The sequence below is a fragment of the Cynocephalus volans genome, chromosome 16 (assembly GCF_027409185.1).
Source record: "Cynocephalus volans isolate mCynVol1 chromosome 16, mCynVol1.pri, whole genome shotgun sequence".
NCBI classification, from domain to species: domain Eukaryota; kingdom Metazoa; phylum Chordata; class Mammalia; order Dermoptera; family Cynocephalidae; genus Cynocephalus; species Cynocephalus volans.
In genome coordinates this window covers 27,055,524-27,076,432 of record NC_084475.1, presented here as the reverse complement: position 1 = coordinate 27,076,432, position 20,909 = coordinate 27,055,524, and the positions used below count along the sequence as shown (strand labels likewise).

At 34.7% G+C, this 20,909-nt stretch overlaps 1 protein-coding gene across 4 annotated transcripts in view; it reads right to left on the bottom strand.

Moving 5' to 3' along the window:
- The window catches only part of NAA35 (N-alpha-acetyltransferase 35, NatC auxiliary subunit), a 98,824-nt gene that overhangs the window by 1,438 nt on the left and 76,477 nt on the right, over window positions 1-20,909 (bottom strand). For 3 of the 4 annotated variants that reach the window (XM_063080664.1, XM_063080662.1, XM_063080663.1), the window contains exons 14-22: window positions 19,923-20,029; window positions 11,286-11,352; window positions 9,723-9,821; window positions 9,046-9,224; window positions 5,999-6,135; window positions 5,089-5,156; window positions 4,018-4,158; window positions 3,517-3,639; window positions 230-310 (exon numbers count right to left, since the gene is read on the bottom strand). In XM_063080664.1, coding sequence (XP_062936734.1) covers window positions 230-310; window positions 3,517-3,639; window positions 4,018-4,158; window positions 5,089-5,156; window positions 5,999-6,135; window positions 9,046-9,224; window positions 9,723-9,821; window positions 11,286-11,352; window positions 19,923-20,029 — 1,002 coding nt within the window. The remainder of the gene's footprint in view (window positions 1-229; window positions 311-3,516; window positions 3,640-4,017; window positions 4,159-5,088; window positions 5,157-5,998; window positions 6,136-9,045; window positions 9,225-9,722; window positions 9,822-11,285; window positions 11,353-19,922; window positions 20,030-20,909) is intronic. The other variant, XM_063080665.1, reaches the window with a different exon arrangement.

Sequence of the window (20,909 nt, the reverse complement as noted above, 5' to 3'; positions counted from 1 at the left end):
AAAAAAGAGGAAAAAAAGAATAAAAATAGCTTTTTAAAAAAGAAAATATAAGTCTCAAGGAAAAATGGCAAGTTCTACTTAATTTACTTTTTGCTGTTCAACTTCTCTTGGACAATTTTTGTTCAGTGATTTTTTTTTTCCTATAGTAATATTTATGTATCTAATTGGGGGAAAAAAGTGCAATTCTACAATAACTTAAGACCATTTATTTTCCCCACAATGTACTTACCTTAGATTCCTTTTTGTGTCCTCCTGCCAATAACTTCATAACCACAAAGTTGGGTTTGGCAACTTTTAAAATTCTATTGACCTAAAACATGAACATTAAGCTATCAAAACATAAAACTTACAGCAAAAATGTATATTATAAATACTAATATGAACTTTGCATATGGAAGTGTTGATATTTTATTAAATAAAGGCAATTAAAATTATAAACAAACATTATATTTGCTTTAGCAACACTTTAGAACTCCATTTTAGTCAACTCTGAAACCCTGAAAAGGCTACCGTGTCTTGCTTTCATGAAAACAAAAGAACATCCAGCTGCAAAGTCCTGCGAAGGCAGCACAGCACTACATAGCACTGGAGCATAGACTTTGGAGTTAAAGCTGCATGTTTTCAAATTCCAGCTTTGCCACCTACTAGCTGCGAAGCCCCTGGCAAGTTCTCTAATCTCTCTGTTCCTCAGTTTCTTCATCTGTAAATATGGAGATGGTAACTTTATCTACCCCGCAAAGATCTGCTGTGAGGATTAAATGAGTTAAAATATACACAGTTGACCCCTGAGTAACACACGTTTGAACTGCATCAGTCCACATGTAAATTTTTTCAATAAATATACAGTAAAGGACTGTAAGTGTATTTTCTCTTATGATTTTCTTAACATTTTTTCTCTAACTTAATAGAGTATATAATATATATAACATACAAAATATACGTTCATCAAATGTTTAGTTTTCCAGTCAGCAGTAGGCTATTAGGAGTTAAGTTTCTGGAGAGTCCAAAGTTATATGCGGATTTTCGACTATGCAGGGGGTCGGCACCTCTAACATGTGTGTTGTTCAAGGGTCATCTGTACTAAGAGCTTAGAACCATGCCTGGCAGGAAGCATGTCCTTTGAGTTTCAACTGTTATTATTTCTGACTACTGCTTGTCTGAAAGGCTTCATTTGAATACATAAGTAACAAGTGAAATAGAATACTACATTTCTCTTAGAGAGTAATTCCATTTGAAGAAAAAGAGGTCCCACTGATCTCTCTCTGGAAACACACATTACCACAAGTCCAGATTAGACATCCACCTACCTAGGTGACAGCTCCGTTTGGACACCTAATAGGCACCTCAAATTCAGCAAGTCCAAAACTGAGCTCCTGCCCTTCCTGGCCGCCCATTCCTATTTCACTGGCAGTCTTACCCCACATGAATCAACTCATCCAGCTGCTCAGGCCAAAAACCTGGAAGTCATCTTGACTCTCTTCCTCTCACATCCCACATCTAACCTATCAGTCAGTCCAGACAGCCTGATCTTAAAGAATACGGCCACTTCTGATTACCTCCACTACCATCACCATCTGTTACTGCTATGGCCTCCTCCCTGACTGGCTCCCCTGAGTCCACCCTGGGCCCCACTACAGTCAAATTCAGCACAGTGCCAGAGTGATCCTTAAAAACATAGATCAGATTTAGTCATTCCTCTGCTCAAAGCCCTCCAACAGCTCACCCCTTGTTCACCCCACTGAAGCCACACCAGTCCCTGGCTGTCCTTTAATTACTCCAGGTACACTCCTGCCTCAGCGCCTTTACGTATGCAGATCCCTCTGCCTAGAAGGCTCCATCCCTGAATATCCACGTGACTTGCCTGTTCACCCTCTACGATTTGCTCAAAGGCCACCTTCTTTTAAAATGCCTAATCCCCTCCACTACCTACCTCCTTTAGCATTTCCTATTCCCATTCTCAGCTTGATGTTTCTTCACTGTACCATGACCTTCTAATATATGACATAATTACCTATTTATTTACTGCCTGTAACCCAGCACCCCTCCCTCATCCACATGAAGGCTGGATTATTTTCTGTTTGTTTTCTGCTGAGGACACAGTAGGCACTCAATAGATCTGTTGACTAAGTGAATGACATTTCCACTAAATGAAATACGCTTTTTTTTTTTTTTTGGTGGCTATATGGTATAGGGATCAAACCCTGGACCTTGATGTTATCAGCATATGCTCTAACCAACTGAACCAACTGGCCAGCTCCCAAAATATGCCCTCTATTACAGGTGCCTACCTCAAATTTTTATACTCCCCCTTTCATTTATTTTTTTTATTAGATGATATATATGATTTAAAAGAAAAAAAAAAGACCTTCTCCCCTATTCCTCTTTCCCACAGCTTTCAAGCTCCCATCCCAAGAAGCAAACACCATTGTTCTTAAGTATCTTTCCGGAGATATTTTATACTCCTGTGAGAAAATACATGCACATGGATGTAGTCAGCCTTGCCCCTTTTTGATTGAAATAGCAGCATACTATACAGTTTTGCACCCTGCTTTTTAAACTTCTTACATTCTGAAGAACATTTCATTACAGTACATAAAGATCTTCTTCATCCATTTTAAGGCTGCATGGTATTCCACTGTATGGACGTGTCATAATTTATCAGTCCCCCACTGATGGACACTAAAACTTCTTTCGTTTGTTTCCTATCAGAAATCCTACTGCAACGAATACGACTATATATTCATCTCTTCCCTCACTTCCTATATGTGCACAAGTATCTGTAAGTTAAATCGTATATCTAGAAGATAAATCCCAACAAGCAGAATTGATGGGTCTAAGCATTTATGATTTTTGACAGATACTGCTAAACTACCTAGCCCTCCATGAAAGATGTACCTAAATACTCCCCAAAATAGTATATATGTGGCACAGGTAACTCTTATTTACAGAATAAATGTATTTCAATAAAACTAGGGATACAGCAAATTATTAAAATACTAAGGGCCTGCAACTTAATATTTTATTTGCAAAGTTTATTTTGATATCTCAAAATAAAGTCTTCAAAAGCAATAGTCTTTACTTTAAATGGCCAAGTAGAAAAAGGTTGTTCCTGTGATAATTGGCCAGATCATTTTTCATATTTAAGACTTATAAATTTATATTTTAATATAGTGAACTATAGATTAAATTAGAAAACTTTAAGTGTTAACATTTTGAGCTATGGATCTGTCTGGATTTTGTTCTATCCTTCCTACTTTATGGTTCTGAGTCTTAATTTATCTTTGCCTTGATTTTTAAATTTGCACAAAGGAGATACTTACATCACCTCTTTCTTAAAATACTTTTAAGTCTGACAAGGTTAGATTGGCAAAGTTATTTGAAATCCTTGGCAGAAACATGATAGGCTCTATTTATTAATACTATAAAGTTCACTTTTATGATTAACTTTCACTCAGTAGTAAGATCTGCACTTCCTGCCAAGATTTCCCCCTGGAATTACTATGTATTCAGTCTCACCTCATGGTCTGGGTTTGGGATATTTTCCAATATCATTTTTGCCTGCTGAAAGTGCTTACTAGCTGCCACATACAGTTCTGGAGACTGAGGAGGAGGGCTATATTTATTGAGGTCAGACATTTCCTAAAAAGAAAGGGGAAACACATTCAAAACATGTTTAATATCAAAAACTCCAAAATACCTTTTTAATTATTAAAGAATTCTACACTGACCATCAGTTCATATACAGACACTGAAGCACAGACTCGGCACACCTCTATCTTTTCCTACGTACTGTCCAAGCCTCAGCCCTCATATACCACCTCATATTATTCCCATTACTTAAATAACTGCTAATGTGATAAGTGTATCCAACAAAGTCAAATTGCTTTCACACTGCTTGAAATTGCTGTTTTTATCACCCGTCCCACTGCCCCACTAAGTTTGATGTGGCTGGTATCAACGCACACCTCTAAGGCCTGAGACGGAAGACTTTACAATGGTTTCCCTGAGGGGGCTCACCTTGAACTGCAGGTAGTGCACCGGCGGCGGGGTCATCACACTGTTGAACGGAGCGAACCTGTGCTCATACCGAACTTGTTCACTATCAAGCTCGAACTTGGGTTTGCGCACTTTGCCATCCATGTCAAATGCTACCATGGTCTAAAAAGAAAAGGGGGGAAATGAGAAAAAGATAAAATTAATATGAAAAAGTAACATCTTAATACAGAATTGAAAACAAGAAAAAGCTATTTATATATAACTGAAACAATTCATGGCTCAGAAATCAGAAATAGCTGAAGAGAAAAACTGGATTCTCAGTATTAATTTTTATTTTATGTGCCATGCTTTCTACAACAAATTTTTAAGTTGCAGTGTTCAATATATTACTATTTTTCCCAGTGAAATTATACCACATGCACATTATCCTACCATGCCTCATGCTTTTAAAATAGCTTTGAAGCCTTCAAGTAAAAGCTTCTAAAGAAACACACGACATATAACTTTCATAAGCACAGGTCCTGCTTTTCAAACAAAAGTCCATGTTCTGCTTTACGTATTTTAATATAAGTTGCATCAAATCATTTCTTGAATTGCCAAGTACACTTTTAACTTGTTCCTGAAAGTGACTGCTTTAGCTTAAGCCATTCATTGTGGAACCTACTGCCTTCCTAATATACTTCTAAAAAAACCCAAACTCCATCTCTTCCATGAAACCTTTCCTGATCATCAAGCAGAAGTAATTTCTTCCTTCTCTTACCACCTGTGTCACACATATGTCAACTGACCTGTTATTAACTCCTAGTTATTAACTGCCTGTCATTAGCTCCCTGAAACAAGGAATGCATTGATTAGAACAGGTATTCTACCATGTATTCAATACAAAGCATCTGACACACAGCAAGAGTTCAAATATTTTTTGAACAAAATTAAGGAAAACAACTAGCCTTTGAAAAAAGGTAATCTTCAAGCAAATGGGAAGTAAACCAAAGGTGAAATTAGAACCCGGAAAGAATCACAGAAAAGAGTTCATTTTAAATAAACTATATAATAGCAATATAGTTAAAAGCAAAAAGAACTTCAACAACTTACTTTAAACATTCCGGCACACATGTTCTGATATGCCTGGCTCATCGTGATCTCTCGGCTCAATGGACGAACTGTAATTAGAAAGAAAATCTTCCATATTCTTTTTCCCCTCCCCCTCTTGCAAGAGAAATTCTAATTTTAAAAAATCTTCCAGCTTGTTTCCTAAATTAAAACTTCAATTCATTCCTACAGGATAAATTTTATTTTACAGCCAAAATTTACAAATAATTAAATACAACTGAAAAGCTAAATAATCATCTTGTCCCCCAAAGAAATAATACCATAAAATTCTAGTATGAAGTAATCTTATTTTTTTCTTAATTGATCATACAGAGATTTAAGGTCTTTTATAGGAAACTACAAATACACAGTCATCTCATGGTCCACCCAAACTGTTTAAATCCTATGTGTACACAAAGTAATACTTTATAATGATTGTAACAATATCTATATCCTTCCCTAAAAGTGATCGACAGGGCAGTCCTCGTGGTTCCTGGACGATGCCTCGAGGTGCTGTGTGATCATCTCTGTGCCCACTAACAGCACAGAACTACTTCCCTCTGGAGCTGCCAGGCTCTGCCACAAGATCAACGGTCTCCTGCTGCCTTGTTCCCTCACCTATTTTGCTTTTACACCCCTTGTGGCTATTTCTTGATCTCAGATCGTCTAATACATGAAATAGCAAAGAAATAAAAGAAAAGCAAAGAAAGGAACCAAAAAGACTTAGGTCACTAATATTCGGACTCAGTCTCTACCTTATAATTTCTGAAGAGATGATGGATAACTAAACACAATGACTAAGTTCACCCATTACGACTCATGAGTGACGCAGCTCTCCACCTACTTATCTGGAGAAACTAAAGTGTACTCCACTGTTCTTGACTTCTTAAGTTTAAAAAATAATCCACAGCACCTTTCTTTTTTTTCTTTGTTTTCTTACTGCTGCGGCCTTTCTGCTGCTCTTCCACTATCCTCTCCTCTGCCATCTGAGAGCCATCAGCACGACTCAATGTTGACATCAACCAGGCATAAAGGAATTCAGAGAGATACCTTAAAGGATACAAAATATTCCTTAATGGTAGATGTCTAAATGAGATAGCTTTATCAACACATGCATTAATAATAATATATTTTTTATAGTGCTTCAAGTTTTTAAAAAATCAGATTATCAATTAGATCTTACAAGAAATGAGCATTACAATTGATTAACTTTCCCTTTTTACACTTTACAACTTATTAAAAGACTTTTTGATAACTACATATACGTGTAAATGAATGCCCATTAAATTGTTTTTACTACATCAGGACACATTTCACCTAAGTCTATTAAGTAAATATATTCTTTGCCTGTTAATCACAAAACAAAGCAAATAAACTCAGAAAAAGATTTTTAAAAATTATTGGCATTATACGAAACCATTCTAAAAGATTTAGAACATTCAGGCTTATAATTTACTTGAGTTTATTCAATAAATAAAATGTAAAACAGAATATTCTACCAGATACTAATTTTCAGAAGTTTAACCAACATTACATTCTGGTAAGCCAGGAAAGCAGTTCAAGTCTAGAATACAAATATATATACTTTGTAATATAATCCATAATAAATAAAATTAAAGAGTACCAGCATATTAAGTGAAAATCAAAGATCTGCCAGAGATTTTATGATCAAGTTTGAGTATATAACACCTATTCCCAAAATTTCCCGAAAAGATTAAGGCAGGTTATAATATCAAAACACAGATAAAACAGAACATTTTAAAGCAAAACAAAAACTAGTCAAAAGATATACTTGGAAAGAATTTTTTCAAAAAAGGAAAAAAAGATATACTTGGTATGTCTCAGGTATTATATTTTGAAGCTAAACTGAGTACTATATAGTTCCTTGCAGCTAAGGCAAAAAGGAAAATACATTTTTATCTGATGAAAGAAAGAACACAATTTCATATGGAGAGAAAATAATTCACGGCACTGAATTTAAGAAAAGCATTTATTACAGTATCCTTATAAGATACAACTGAATTTTGTTTCTCTAACACACTACAAAATCTGAGGGTCTATAACCTATATCTTAACTCAGTGAAGGATTTCTATAGGGAACTAATGGTGCCTTCTACCTTCTGACTAAAGTAAGGACAGATAAGTAAAGGTAACAGCTGAGAGAACTCAGGTATTTCCTCTCAAATATCAGGTATCTCAATGAGTTTTATTAAGTGTTTTATCAAAATTAATACACAATTATATCTAAGGAGAGACAGAGTGCTAATATTCTATATCAGTGGTTCTCGGATTGCCACCTCTGGGCCAGGAGCAGCATCACTACCACTTGGAACTAGTCAGAAATACAAACGATTGAGTCCCGTGCTAGACCTACTAAACCAGGAACTCTAGGTACTGAGCCTAGAAATTTGTGTAATAATGCATTTTCCAAGTGATTAAGATGCACATTAAAGTTTAAGGATCACGGTTTCTGCTGCTGATTTTAAAAGGCTCCACTTGCTTTTGGGATCATATTCATGAATAATAATTTAAAAAAAAAGATTATCTTGGGAAAATGCAGGAGCCTAATCTATAATTTTAAAATCAAACAGCAGTTCAAAACTAATACAAAGACCACAAAAATACTTATAGCCAGAACTAAAATTTCTTTTGTTAACAAGAAACGAAATGAATTTGCTTATGTACGCAGGTAAATTTCTAATGAAGTATTTATCTGAATATCATTCATTTGCTAATTTAAAATTCCAACTTATTTTACAAAAAAAACATATAAAAACTATATCTTAACCTGAGAAATCAAGAGCAAAAGCTTCCAATTAGCTGCTTCAAACCAGAAAAAAAAAGAACGTATGTTTCCCCATAAAATGAACAGGAGTGTCTACTATGAATTAGTTAATACACAAAATGTATTTCAAGTATTTATAAACACCTGTTGATAAGGGTTATTTGGTATTATCTATATTAATGTTCCAGAATATACCAAATATAATAATTATTCTCACATTACTATAGTTGATGCTCAAATTCAATTTTCATAGCCAAGAATTATCTGTTAAGAGCCCTCAATGCTCATGATAAAAAAAACCATGTCAAAAACCATGTCAACAGCGTGGAAGAGAATTACTTCCTTTCCTCAATGCAGTGACTCCAGAGAATATCCAATATTGCAATTAATAAGTTGAATAAATTTAAACATTAATTTTAAAGGCTAACTATATTAAAGTCTAATATACTAAACTTAGGTGTTTGTAACGGGTAACATAGGTCATTTTTAGTTTAAAATTACTACCATACTTTGCCATAATAAGAAATAGATTCAAGATAACTGAATTCATTAACACTCAATTTTCCTAACTTATTTTCTATGACAGCTTTTCTATATCCAAAATATTCTCAAACACCTTCTTACTAGGTTTCTCTATCTAACAAGAGAAAGGGAAGAGCTACATTGCTGATGATCATCTCTTATGAACTCCAAAGCTCCCCAGGCAAATCCTCAAGACCACAATCTGAAGCAGTTATGCTCCCAATGATTACTTTGACCATGATTTCTTTTCAGGAAAAGAAAGATCTGGTTCCAATTTGAACTTTAACTCCATTAAGTACATCCACAATTAGTATCTAGTGCCACTAAAGTCAGGGCAAATTTGTTAATTTTTCTCCAAAGGAGCAAATAAAAGATCTTCAAATAACTCATTTACATTGGAGCCACATTTATTAGTAATTTTTACATATCTGGATGGCTGGAAAAATATATTTGCACAATGTTATGGGACTTAAAGATTTTCAAGATGATCTAGCTCTAATTTTCAATAGATATTTTTCCAACAGTCCCACAAAATGAAGTTAAAATACACTAAATGAAAAAGTACCCTAAAATGACACCCTGTTTTATAGATGGTCTCTCATATCTTATCCACTGTACCCACCACCAATTTTTAACTCACACTGTTCTCTTACCAATATATGTAATAGTACTCGTGCATGCTGTACAGTTCCAATTCAAAACCACTTAGAAGATACTGTATCATAATTCGAAGGTTATGGTAAAGGACCCAGGTACCCAAACAGGCCAGGTGCTGCCTTTGTGGTTCCTGTTTCAACAGCATAGTGTGAAGTGCAGCATCAACCTTCTCTGCCTATCAAAATAAAATGTTACAACGCTGATTTTTTTTTTCAGTTAATGAAAGAACTTTAAAAAAAAAAAAAAAGCAGCTAAAAACAGTATATGAAGAGTATATATGAATAGTATATATCAATTAATGATATATCAATTAATGATATCAATGAACAGTATATATATCAACTAATATTGCTGCCACTCACAAATTGACATTAAAATTAATGTATTGTTATTGTAATGTAAACTTGTTATAAAACCATAGTACTGTACATATTTCATAATTTATCCTAATTATCAAAGAAACAGTTTAAGATGTTTATCAGCTTGGATTATTTTTGTTTCTTTTTGTAAACTCTTTCATTGGTATATGAAACTTACATTTTAAGTGAAAAGTAAGCTCCTCATCTTGAAAAATTAAATAGTCAAAACACTGCTTCAAAGAATTGTTTTTAAAAATCTGGACAGAAGTGTGTGAATTATTTAACTTTAGAAGGGAGGGGAACCTGGCTCTTACCTCGTCCTGCAAGGTAGCAAATTCCTCAAGAATATGACCGAGCTTATCTCTCTGTCGAGCCCTGTTATGCCCATGGATCTGAATAAGACTACAGAATGGCTGCAATACATATACAATGTATTAACTGTCAATATGAAATTCCTTAATACTATAGAAACTTAACATTCCAAGTTCTCAAAATCTGGTTTAACAGGGAAAAAAAAGCTGTACAAATAAGAATCATGCCTATGTATATTTTTTACATAACTATTTGTTTTTAAGGAACTCAACATTAGAATTTATCAATAATTAGAAAAAAGTGGCTGTTAAGAAACTTGTTTTCACATGGCAAAAATATCTTCCTCTAATCTTTAGATGTTTTCCTGCAATTCTAAGACGACAGTTTCTTTTCTGCTTATATTAAGTCAAAAGCCAATGTTCAAGGCTGACATTTCTGTGCTACTTAAATACCCCAGAATGCCTAATAAATCCATCGCCTGAGTAATGGCTAATACCTATATACTCTGACTAAGGTTCTTTTATTCCTACTCTCTCTATACAGTATTCTCATACCAAATCCCATAACATCTCACTAATAAGACAAAAGACACGGATGGCAGGATGCTCTAAGAAGAATGAATTAGATTCTTGGGGGCTGGCCAGTTAGTTAGCTCAGCTGGTTAGAGGGAGGTGTTATAACACCAAAGACAAAGGTGTAGATCCTTGTGCCAGCCGGCCGCCAAAAATAAAAATTAAAAAAAGATTCTTGAAGTATAATATTGTTTTATATTTGTATACTTTGGCAGATATTATCACATTTGATCAATAAGTGCCCTAAAAGAGGTACAGAGAAGGTATATTTGCATCTCACTCTTTAAATAGTAAGAGGTTTATAGAAAAGTGAAGTGAGATGCCTGATGATGATAGAACGTTAGTGATAAAAATGAAATCTGGTCTTCTGTTGATTCTTCTTTCACCAATACCATGCTACCTTCCTATATATATTTAGTAACTGGAATTAGGCCCAAAAGAGTTGCCTGGTCGAGTTCTCTAATAGAAATGTTCATATAATCAAATAAGAATGAGTTATAATTAATTTAATCCACTACAAGGCTTGCATTTTTTAATTACTTGAGACTTGAAAAAAGTTTGTGATCTCATCTAAATTAATAATTTTAATTTTATCAGAATCCTGTTCACTAAGGTAGTACAAAGATAACCATACAGGGATGTTACAAATTACTTCTTTATGCGGTCAAAAAAAAGTAAAGTTTCTATGTCCAATTACAAAAAAATCTGAGGAAATAACTGCAGTTTTCTCAGCTGGGGTCATGACCTCCCACTCCTGTAGTCCCCAGAGGCTGTAGTGACAGTTCATCAAAAGATGCCACAGTATCTAACAACCCGCCAGGTTATAAAGCCATCCACACAAGTGTTAAGAGGAAACAGAAACTTTTTATTTATTCAGGGAAAGTGAATAAGGAATATCAGATTTAAAAATGCATAAATTAAAGATATTGAAGGAATTACATCACACAACTTTTAATTACACACTACCATAATAATGCAAATTGTAGGTCTTACCCGAACACAGTGAGTAACAAAGGAGTCAATACAGTCCTTAGCCTGGTGATTATTATACAGGCAGCACCTGTAAGACAATATTTACATCATGAAAATCAAACTATTTGGACTAGACAAAAGAAGCAGTGATTACTGTAGAGGCCACCAACACAGCTTAATTTTAGAAGAGAGGGGAACTTAGTAGAGAAGGTGGAAAAAGGAGAAACCGGAACCGAATACGTTCCTGAGCTGAAGATTACTAGCATTAGATTAAGAAATAGTTCACTATTATTGCATTGTTCACACAATAAATGTGTGGTATTCTCAATTCCTTTGGATCCAATAAGATCAAATTAGCAAGGAGAAAAAGGAAAAGTCCAAAGCCCCATTCTTTCATGACCCTATTTCAACATCATGTGTTTTCCTACAACTGATATCCTTACGGATTGTACTCATAATAGTAATTACTTGTATTCATAATAGTAATTACAAAGAAAATACTATATAAAATTCTAATTTTTTTCAAGATATATCCCCATTTCCAACCACTGGCTATAACTCATCATCTATACATCCTTCTGACACCTCATTTTCTCTCCTCATATAGTGGTTTCCTTATGGTGTTCCTCATTTCAGCTAATAGCAGCACTTCTTGACTAACATGTTCCTGAGCAGTCTGGGAGGACCTGCTATCTTCCTGGCCCTGGGGGAGTTACAACAGCTAAAAGACAGGAAGATTTTTTTTCTGTCCTTGCTGTGGAACATCAGTAGCCTTTGCACCAAAGGCAATGGGAAAAAGCAGAGAGACTTTCCTCCTGGTGCCTTGATAGGAGCTGACAACTTGCTACTCACAAGTGTTTGTCACAGCTGAGCAATCTAACAAGAGCCTCAGAGATAAACAGAACCATGTCCATGCAGCAGAAAATGATAGTGCACCCAGTAGACAGGGGAAAGAAAAAGCAGAACACCTGAAACAGGTAGCTGGTAAATCAGAATTGCTGGAAGGTTCATTACATCTTTAACCCCCAGGTAAAAAAATTACGTAAGGAGACTTAAAATAAAACACTTAAAAAGACTTGCTGGATTTAAAAATACTGATTTTCAAATTTAAAAATATAATAAATGAAAGGAAAATGTTTGCTAGTAGCCTTGAAGATCGAGAGGAAGAATTTTCTAGCAACACAGTAAAACAGATGAACGTCATGAGGAATACACAGGTGTGACCTAGACCTAGTACTCTAGGAACTCCAAAAAAAGGAGAAAAAACAAAACAATTAAGGTGAGACAACAGTTAAATAAATAAATAACAACAGGAAAAATTATCTGATTAGAAGACTTGAGACTTTAATGACTGAGTTCCAGATAGGACTGGTTGAAAATCACACATGAATATTCTGGTAAAACTCCTGAACTCCTAAAATAAACAGAAACCTTAGAATGCCCCAGAAGAAAGTTTCAAATCACTTACAAAGGAAAAAAGAATCAGATCAGTCTCAGATTTCTTATCCATAACACTGGAGTTTTAAAAATAGTGGAATAACAGCTAAAGGCTACCACACAATGAACTTTGTCATATTACAGTTGACTCACTATTTGAGGTAGTTATGTTCTATAAAGTTGCTGAGGACACTGCATTAGGACCTATTAAACCTCTGCTCCCAGGGAAAATAGAAGGTTAGGTTCCTCCAAACCTAGGGTCACATTTTCATGGATTAATCAATACATAACCTTGTTTTACGTATATTTCTGTTCAAAGATACCTTATTTAATGTATGTTGTTAATTCACTGACATTGAATTCACAGTCCATCAACACCCTAACTCACGGCTGAAGAAAGCTTATTTAATATACAGCCTTCTTGTGCAAAGATTAGCACACCACTATGTTTGGAGGCCATTTTAAATGGTGAAATCAGCACAAAAATCATAAGAATGTGGAAAATATGGCTCTAAATAAAGTTGTTTACAATATGAAGGCTGAAACAAGCAGACAGAGTTGCCTCGTTGGACCTCAGCATTCACTGCTCTGCATGTGCATTCTGCACATGTCTGCAAAGACAGCAAAAGCAGAAAAAGTATTTGGGGGTTACAAATAAACTTAAGCAAGTAAGAAAATTTGTAAATACAGAATCTCCAAATAATGAGGACTGACTACAGTTAAACCTAAATAGATAATAATAAAAGTGACAATGTATAATCTAAATGCTAAAGGAAGATTGTTAAATAGAAAAGGCAAAATGTAAATTAAAAGGACTTAAACACTATTTCACATACACCAGATTGCCACAATTAAAAAGTCTCCCAGGGGCTGGCCAGTTAGCTCAGTTGGCTAGAGCATGGTACCAATAACACCAAAGTCCAGAGTTCAATCCCTGTACCAGCCAGTGCCAAAAAAAAGTGGTGAGGAGTGGAGGCCTAGACTGTGGGCAAATGGGAATTCTTATACAATGCTGGCTGGCAGACAAATTGGTTCAATTATTTTGGAAAACAACTTGGCAAGACTAGTCAAGTTGAAAAAGTACATGCCCTATGATCCAGAATCCTACCTCTAAGTACATATCCTACATGCACAAGAAGACATATTCAAAGATGTTCGTTATAGCACCAATTTTAACAGAGATAAATTAGAAACAACTTAAACATCCAACTGTAGAGAAATAGCAAAATAAACTGCAGTATATTCAAAGGGTGGGTTTTAACAAATTAAATAGGTTTGCATGGGTCAACCTGGGTAGGTATCAAAATAATCATGTTGCAGAAGGATATATATACACTTTGACAAAATTTACGTAAAACTTAAAACACATAAAACACACTGTTGCACTGTTATGGACACACATATTTGGTGAAAGTGTACCAGCACTCACAGAAGTGATGCACATGAACTGCAATGCTGTGGTTACCTCTGGGACCAGAGTGACAGGAAAGGACAGGGTGAGGACTGAAGTTTACAGTCAGCAGTTAAAGAGTGGTCTCAGCTCCCCTGGTGGTGACAGAAGTATCCCTGAGACACTTTCGGGGGAACACAAAGTCATGAATATATGAAGACCATATTTGCCTTGTGTACTCATTCTCACAAGTGTACAGTGGATGTTTCCAGAGGCCACCAGGCATGTGATACCACAGCAGACTGAAGGCAGAAGCAGGCAAGATCATACAGCTATTTTCTTGTGAGAAAGACATGAAAGAGATTTGCAAAAATGTAAAACAAAAAAAAATCCACTTTCTCACTAATTTTTCTTAGAAATATATAGTTATTTTCCATAAAAATGTTATTTACGTTAACATGTAATGGATATACTGTTATTTTTAAATGAATTAATACATATTTTTAAAGTATTGTTTTAATTTCTAAAACAGCAGCTGTCAATAGATGTGAGCCATATAAACAAAAGCTATTTGGTTCCTTAATTACTTTTAAGAATATAAAGAGATCCTAAGACAAAAAAGTTTGAAAACTGCTACTTTAGATGTATCACTAAGAATTTCATCCTTGACACCCAAGTTCAGACCTACTCTGGGACCTTTCCGTCGCTGGTGACTGTAGGAAGCTCCACCCCTTGATTTTGCACGGCTCGCTCCCTCAATTCACTCACATATGTGCACGAATACCACCACCTCCAACATCAGGGAGGCAGCATGGTCAGATTTTTGGCAAGGGCCCTTTCTTTCTGGCTTGCTGATGGCTGCCTTATTTCTGTGTCTTCACACAGTGGAGGGAGAAAGCCCCCTGGTTTCTTCCTTTTCTTATAACAGCACCAATCCCATCACAGGACCTTCATCTTCACTGACCTCATCTAAACCTAATTACCTTCCAAAGGCCCTACCTCCAAATACCATCACATTGGGACTTATGACTTCAACATATGAATTTTCAGGGGACACATTCAGTCTGTAATAGCAGCATAGCCACTTGTAGAAAGGAAAGTTGTTGAAGGACATCCAAATCGAGAAGGAGAAAAATAAATAAATAAAAACTAGGTCAAACAAGAAAATGTAAGAAGGGAAAACTAGAGAAAAAAGAAAATAAACAGTAAACATATTAAGGAAGAAAAATAAAATGAAATAATGTATTTCAATTGTTACACTAAATGGGAACAGACTGAATTTCGCTTTTGATAGATATGGACTAACAAGAATTAAAAACAAAACCCAGTTAAACACAATATAAAAGAAACACATTAAAATAAAGAGATAACAGATGGGTTTAAAAATAAAGGAATGAACAATGGAATGTTAGACAAATGAAAAAAAGAGAAAAGCAGGACCGCTAACATTAACATGAAATAAGGTGGCACTTAATGCTGAAAGCACTAATGTGGCAAAGAGAGACATTGTGTAATGAATAATAAAAGGTTCAACTGACAAGGTCAGTGTAACAGTTTAAAATTGTATGCACCAAAGCAGCAGCCAAATGTATAAAGCAAAATGAATTAGCAATGCAAGGACAACTCAGTAAGAGTAAATTTTGGTACATTTGTCTTATTCAAAATTATTATATGTGTGTGTGAACGATATGTTTACCTAATTATAAATTATTCAGAATTAGGCAGACCTAATAGAGAAACTAAACAACACAATTAACACACTCAATTAAATAAACATCAAACTTTGTATCCTAAGAGGCATAAATGTGTATTTTTTTTCTTATATGTGTAACAAGCATAGGAAAATCAATCATGCACTTAGCCAAACAATAAGGAAAATTAAAAAAAAAAAAAAATGCAGACTCCATGGGGAAAATTCTGATCATAATTGAGCAAATCAGAAATAAAATAAAAAATTATCCAAAAAGTCTTTACTTGGAAATTAAGAAATACTTTTCAAAATGACTCACGGATAAAAAAGAGAATATCAAAATAAAAGTTACAATATTCTTAGAAAGCAATAAAAAGATCACTTCCTACTGAAAAATGAACACAGATAAAGCTAAATTATGAGCTTTGATTAACTCTTCAATGCCTCATTATTAAAGAAATAACTATTTTAAGGAAAGATATAAAAGCAACAATTAAAACTCTTTACAAAAACAGGTATAAAATAATTATTACAGACTACTTAAACAACAAAATACATTATTCCAAGGGTAAAATGCAATGATTACTTTCATTAACATAGTAATCATGTTTGCTATGACCACTAAAAGTTGCTATTCAACTTTTAGAGATTGTAGCAAAGTAATGAGACAAAATAAAACAATTTATGTAAATATTGGAAAATAATAGATGAAATTATCTCTTTTGGGGAAAGAGGGTCCAATCATCATAACAGCAACAATGGCAGTAACAAAAAACAAAAAAGAAAAAGAAAAATCCCTAAAAACTACCAGGGAATGCATTCACCAAGACATATACAGAGTCCACATGAAGAAAATAACAGAGACAGAATATTACATCTTTTGATTACAGGATTTAATTGCATAAAATGAGAACTCTTAAAATTAATGTTTAATCCCAGTTAGAATTCCAGTCTTTTAAAAATCTGCACAAAATTGTCTTAACACTGATGTGGAAGAATAATATCAGGGAAGAGCCAAGAAAGTCCTGAAAAAGAATGCTGTAGGAGAAAATGTCTTCGCAGATATTAAACTTATGAGAAAGCCACTGGAACTGAAACTTATTTATCCCAATACATAAGGGATTTTTAAGTAAAATAAAGATGTCATTTTAAGCCACTGGAAAAATTATGGTTTATACTTTACTCAAAGGGCTATCTATCTACCATGAAATAAAGTTGAATCTTCATACCATTTACGGGAAAAGATTTCAGAAGGATTAAACACTAACATAACTATAAAAATCTCCTGAAGATTTAAGTGACTAAAGGTACAACCTATGGACTGGGGGAGAATTATTTACCTCAAAAAAAAGTGTAAACAAAAACTGTCATATAGAAAGCAAACATTCTGATGTGGCAAAAGAAAGACTAAGGAAAAAAATACCTGCAATGCCTATCACAGGTTAATACAGAGGATTAACCTCCCACAATATACAAAGAGTTTTTACAAATTTTGCAGAAAAAAGAAAACCACTTAATAAAAGTAAATGGACAAAGGATATAAATAAATAATTCATAGAAAATAATTCTAAATATCCAATAAATATTGTTAACTAAGTACTCTAATTAAAATAACAATGAATTATCACTTCTCCCTCAAAACATGGGAAAAAATTAAAAGGAATGATTAACACCTACTGCTGATCAGCATGTCTGGAAAGTGTACTACTGTATGCTGTTGGTGAAAATATAAATTTTTACAATCTTTTTAGAGTGCAATCTGGCAATATCTATTAAAATTCAAACCACACAGGCCCCTCTACCCAGTAATCCCACTCTTTGGAATACATTGATATTATGAAATATTTGGCAGCCATTAAAAAGAACATGAGTTCTATACCAGGTAAATCAAACATAAAGCCAGCATGTATCTTGGAGTGGAAAAGAATTTTAGAATAAGGAATTTTAATATAAAAATAATTTTTAAAATTCTAAAAAGCAATCCACAAAAAGTAATCTAAAAGTTTATGATGAAATCAACCTGATGAATGTGATCCCATTTATATAAAGTTATATATGTGCATCTTTATAAACAAAGATATCTAAAGTGGCATCGAAATGTAGTTACTTTAAAGGTAAGATTTCAGCTAGGTTTTTTTTTTTACTATCTTTCACATACTTCTCTGCAGTATGAGTTTTCAAGCATGACCATATACATAAGGGTACTTCAAAAAGTTCATGGAAAAATAGAAATAAAAGATAACATAAACCTTTCCATGAACTTTTTGAAGACCCCACATATTACTTACATAGTAACTTAGTTATACCTTCTTTGATCTTTCCCCCTCTGTTGAATCAAATGTCACTTCCTATTGATTTTATCTCTGAAATCTTTCTCAGATTCGTGCTCTGCTTTATGTTCCGAGTTTAACCCTTCACCGTCTCTCATCTGCACAACCACAGCAGCCTAACTAAACACTCTGCTTCCATATCACTCCTTATCATGACTGGTTTCCTTCCTATTAAAAAAAATACACACCCAAGTATGCCAATTCCCTCCTAAAAACTTGAGCAGTTTTTCACTGAACACAAAATAAGAACCAAACCTTACCAAAACATTTGAGGCTCTCCGAGTCTCATTCTAAACTATCTTACCATCCAACTCCTATTAGTTTACTCTTTCATTCAACAAATATTTGTTGTGTGCTTCCTATGTGCCAGACACTGTTCTAGCGTCTGTGCTCAATCAGTCAAAACATTGGTGACACAACAGCCAAAACTGCCTGCCCCAGCCTTGTGGACGTCATACCCATGTGGGGACAGGGAGAGAGGGACATAGAAGTTCCACAGCATGTAATTACTATGGGAGAGAGAAATGGAGTGTTAGTAGGGGTTGCAATTTTTAAACAGGGTGGCCAGGGTAACTCTTCATTGAGGTGACACTGAACAGATTTGTAGGTGGTGAGTGAGTCAGCCCAAGGATGTTTGAGGAAAATGCCCCCCCGTCCTCCACACTGTGTAAAGACCCTAGGATGAAAGAGAGCCTGTATATTCCAAGAATAGCAAGGAGGCCACTGTGACTGAAGCTAAGGAAGCAAGGGCAAGAGCAGTAAGAGATGAGGTCAGAGAGGGGACAGGACTGGGGTCTAGACCAGAAAACGGACCTGGATTTTTACTATGAATGAAACAGGGAATGTAACCAGCACTGACAATGCCTGGTTATTAACCTCTTCCCAAGTGTCAGTGCTTACCTAACAGGTATATGGGCTAAATTCTCAAGCTCCCTTGTCCCTGACAAGGGCAACTCCTGAGATGTAACTTACACTGACTACAGAGCTCCCCTACAGGACTGAACCAAAGTTATTTTCTGTGGAATGCACCTTTGCGTGGCTTTCTTCCTTTTCATATCCCACTTACCCACAACCCTGCTGGTTTTTCCTGGGAACACTTTCTGAATTTTGCTTACATGAATCTTGGTCTTAGGGTCTGCTAAAACGGAAAGCTACCAAAGAATTTTACATGAGACATGGCATGATTTATTCAATAAATTGTTGGTAAGAATGCTGAAATACTAACTGTTCTTAAAATACATGTCATATTACTCACACATGCTGGGTTTTTTGCGAAGAAATAATGACTCCTTTTTTCCCTCCCCCCTGTAAAAAGCCCTACTCATTCCTCAAAATGCCATCCGAAATGACAATTCTTTCTGCCTGCAATCCTTTCCAGCCTCTTACAGCAGCATGTTTTCAGGACAGTGCCTCTACCAGAGCGTAGTTTAAGGATCAATTACCTACATTTCTAATTTTTATCTGGATTCACAACATCAAAAAGAGACACGCTATCTTATTTTTTATAACAATTTCCCACAGTGCCTAACACAGTACTCTGCACAAGTAAGGGTCCAATACAAGCTAATGAATTTCTGATAACTCCTGTAAGTTTTTCATCTCCTATTGGACCTAACGTAAACCTCGCAAAAACCTTAATTTTAATATAAACAATATGCTGCAGAATTCAATCACTTTTAACATAATCTAGTTATTTTTTACATGAAGACTTGACCCCAAACAATTTTTGTACTTTGGCTATAAAGAAGGAGTACAGAGAAGCTGGACTTTTGAAGAAACACATGCTCTATGAAATGTCATATAATACTTACTTAGGGGAAAGCACAGGAGGACTGACAAAAGACCGAAGTGCATCTTTCACCATGTCTTGCATGAGATGAGTTCCAAAGACCTTCTTGTTATCCACCAGGAAAGTGGTCTTAAAAAAAATATTACATATAAGCAATGCTGTCACACACACAGTTCTCGTTACTGTGACATAAGCATTCTTTTTATAAATACCACAGAATACAACTGTGATTAAAATATGAGAAGCTGGTGGATTTTTAAAATCACTGCCTCCACAATGGGTGCTACTTATTAATCCTTTTTAAAGGTGCATTCTGATGTAGGAGAATAAAAAATGTGTAGAAATAAAATCTCCAAGTCAAGAGTAATAATATTGAACTGAACTAGTCAAAATGAACTGACTGGTCTAAATATGTCAAATGAGCTAATATACAAGAAAGGGCTTCATAAGTTATAAAGTATCAAATGGTTATAAGTATCATTATTTAGTAATCATTATCTCTAATGAATGCTTTGTAATACATACAAACTTTCCGAAAATATAAAAAATGTATTTAAAGTAACAGTTTACATTTAATAATAATTTTCAATTAATTTCCTCCCCTTAACAACCTGAGTGTACTTTTTTAAATATACCACACCTTATTTGATTTCCTAATAGTTTTAAAATTTTATGTTTAAGTTCACATATACTAAAATTTACATATTTTATTGTACAGTTGTATGTTTCTGACCAATGCATACTAGTTTAAGCAGTACAACAATCAAGATACAGAACTGCATCACCCCAAAAACATTCCGTCATATGCTCCCTTTGTAGTCAAGCCCTCCCGCAACCCCAAACCTCTGGCAAACCAATTCTGGTCTCCAATTCGATCGTTTTACCATTTCTAGCATGCCATTAAGATGAAAGCATAAAGCCCTTTGAGATACAGTAGAGATTCATTTGCACTGTTGAGTGTATCAACACTTCATTCCTTTGTATTTCTGAGTATTCCAATGTGGGCATA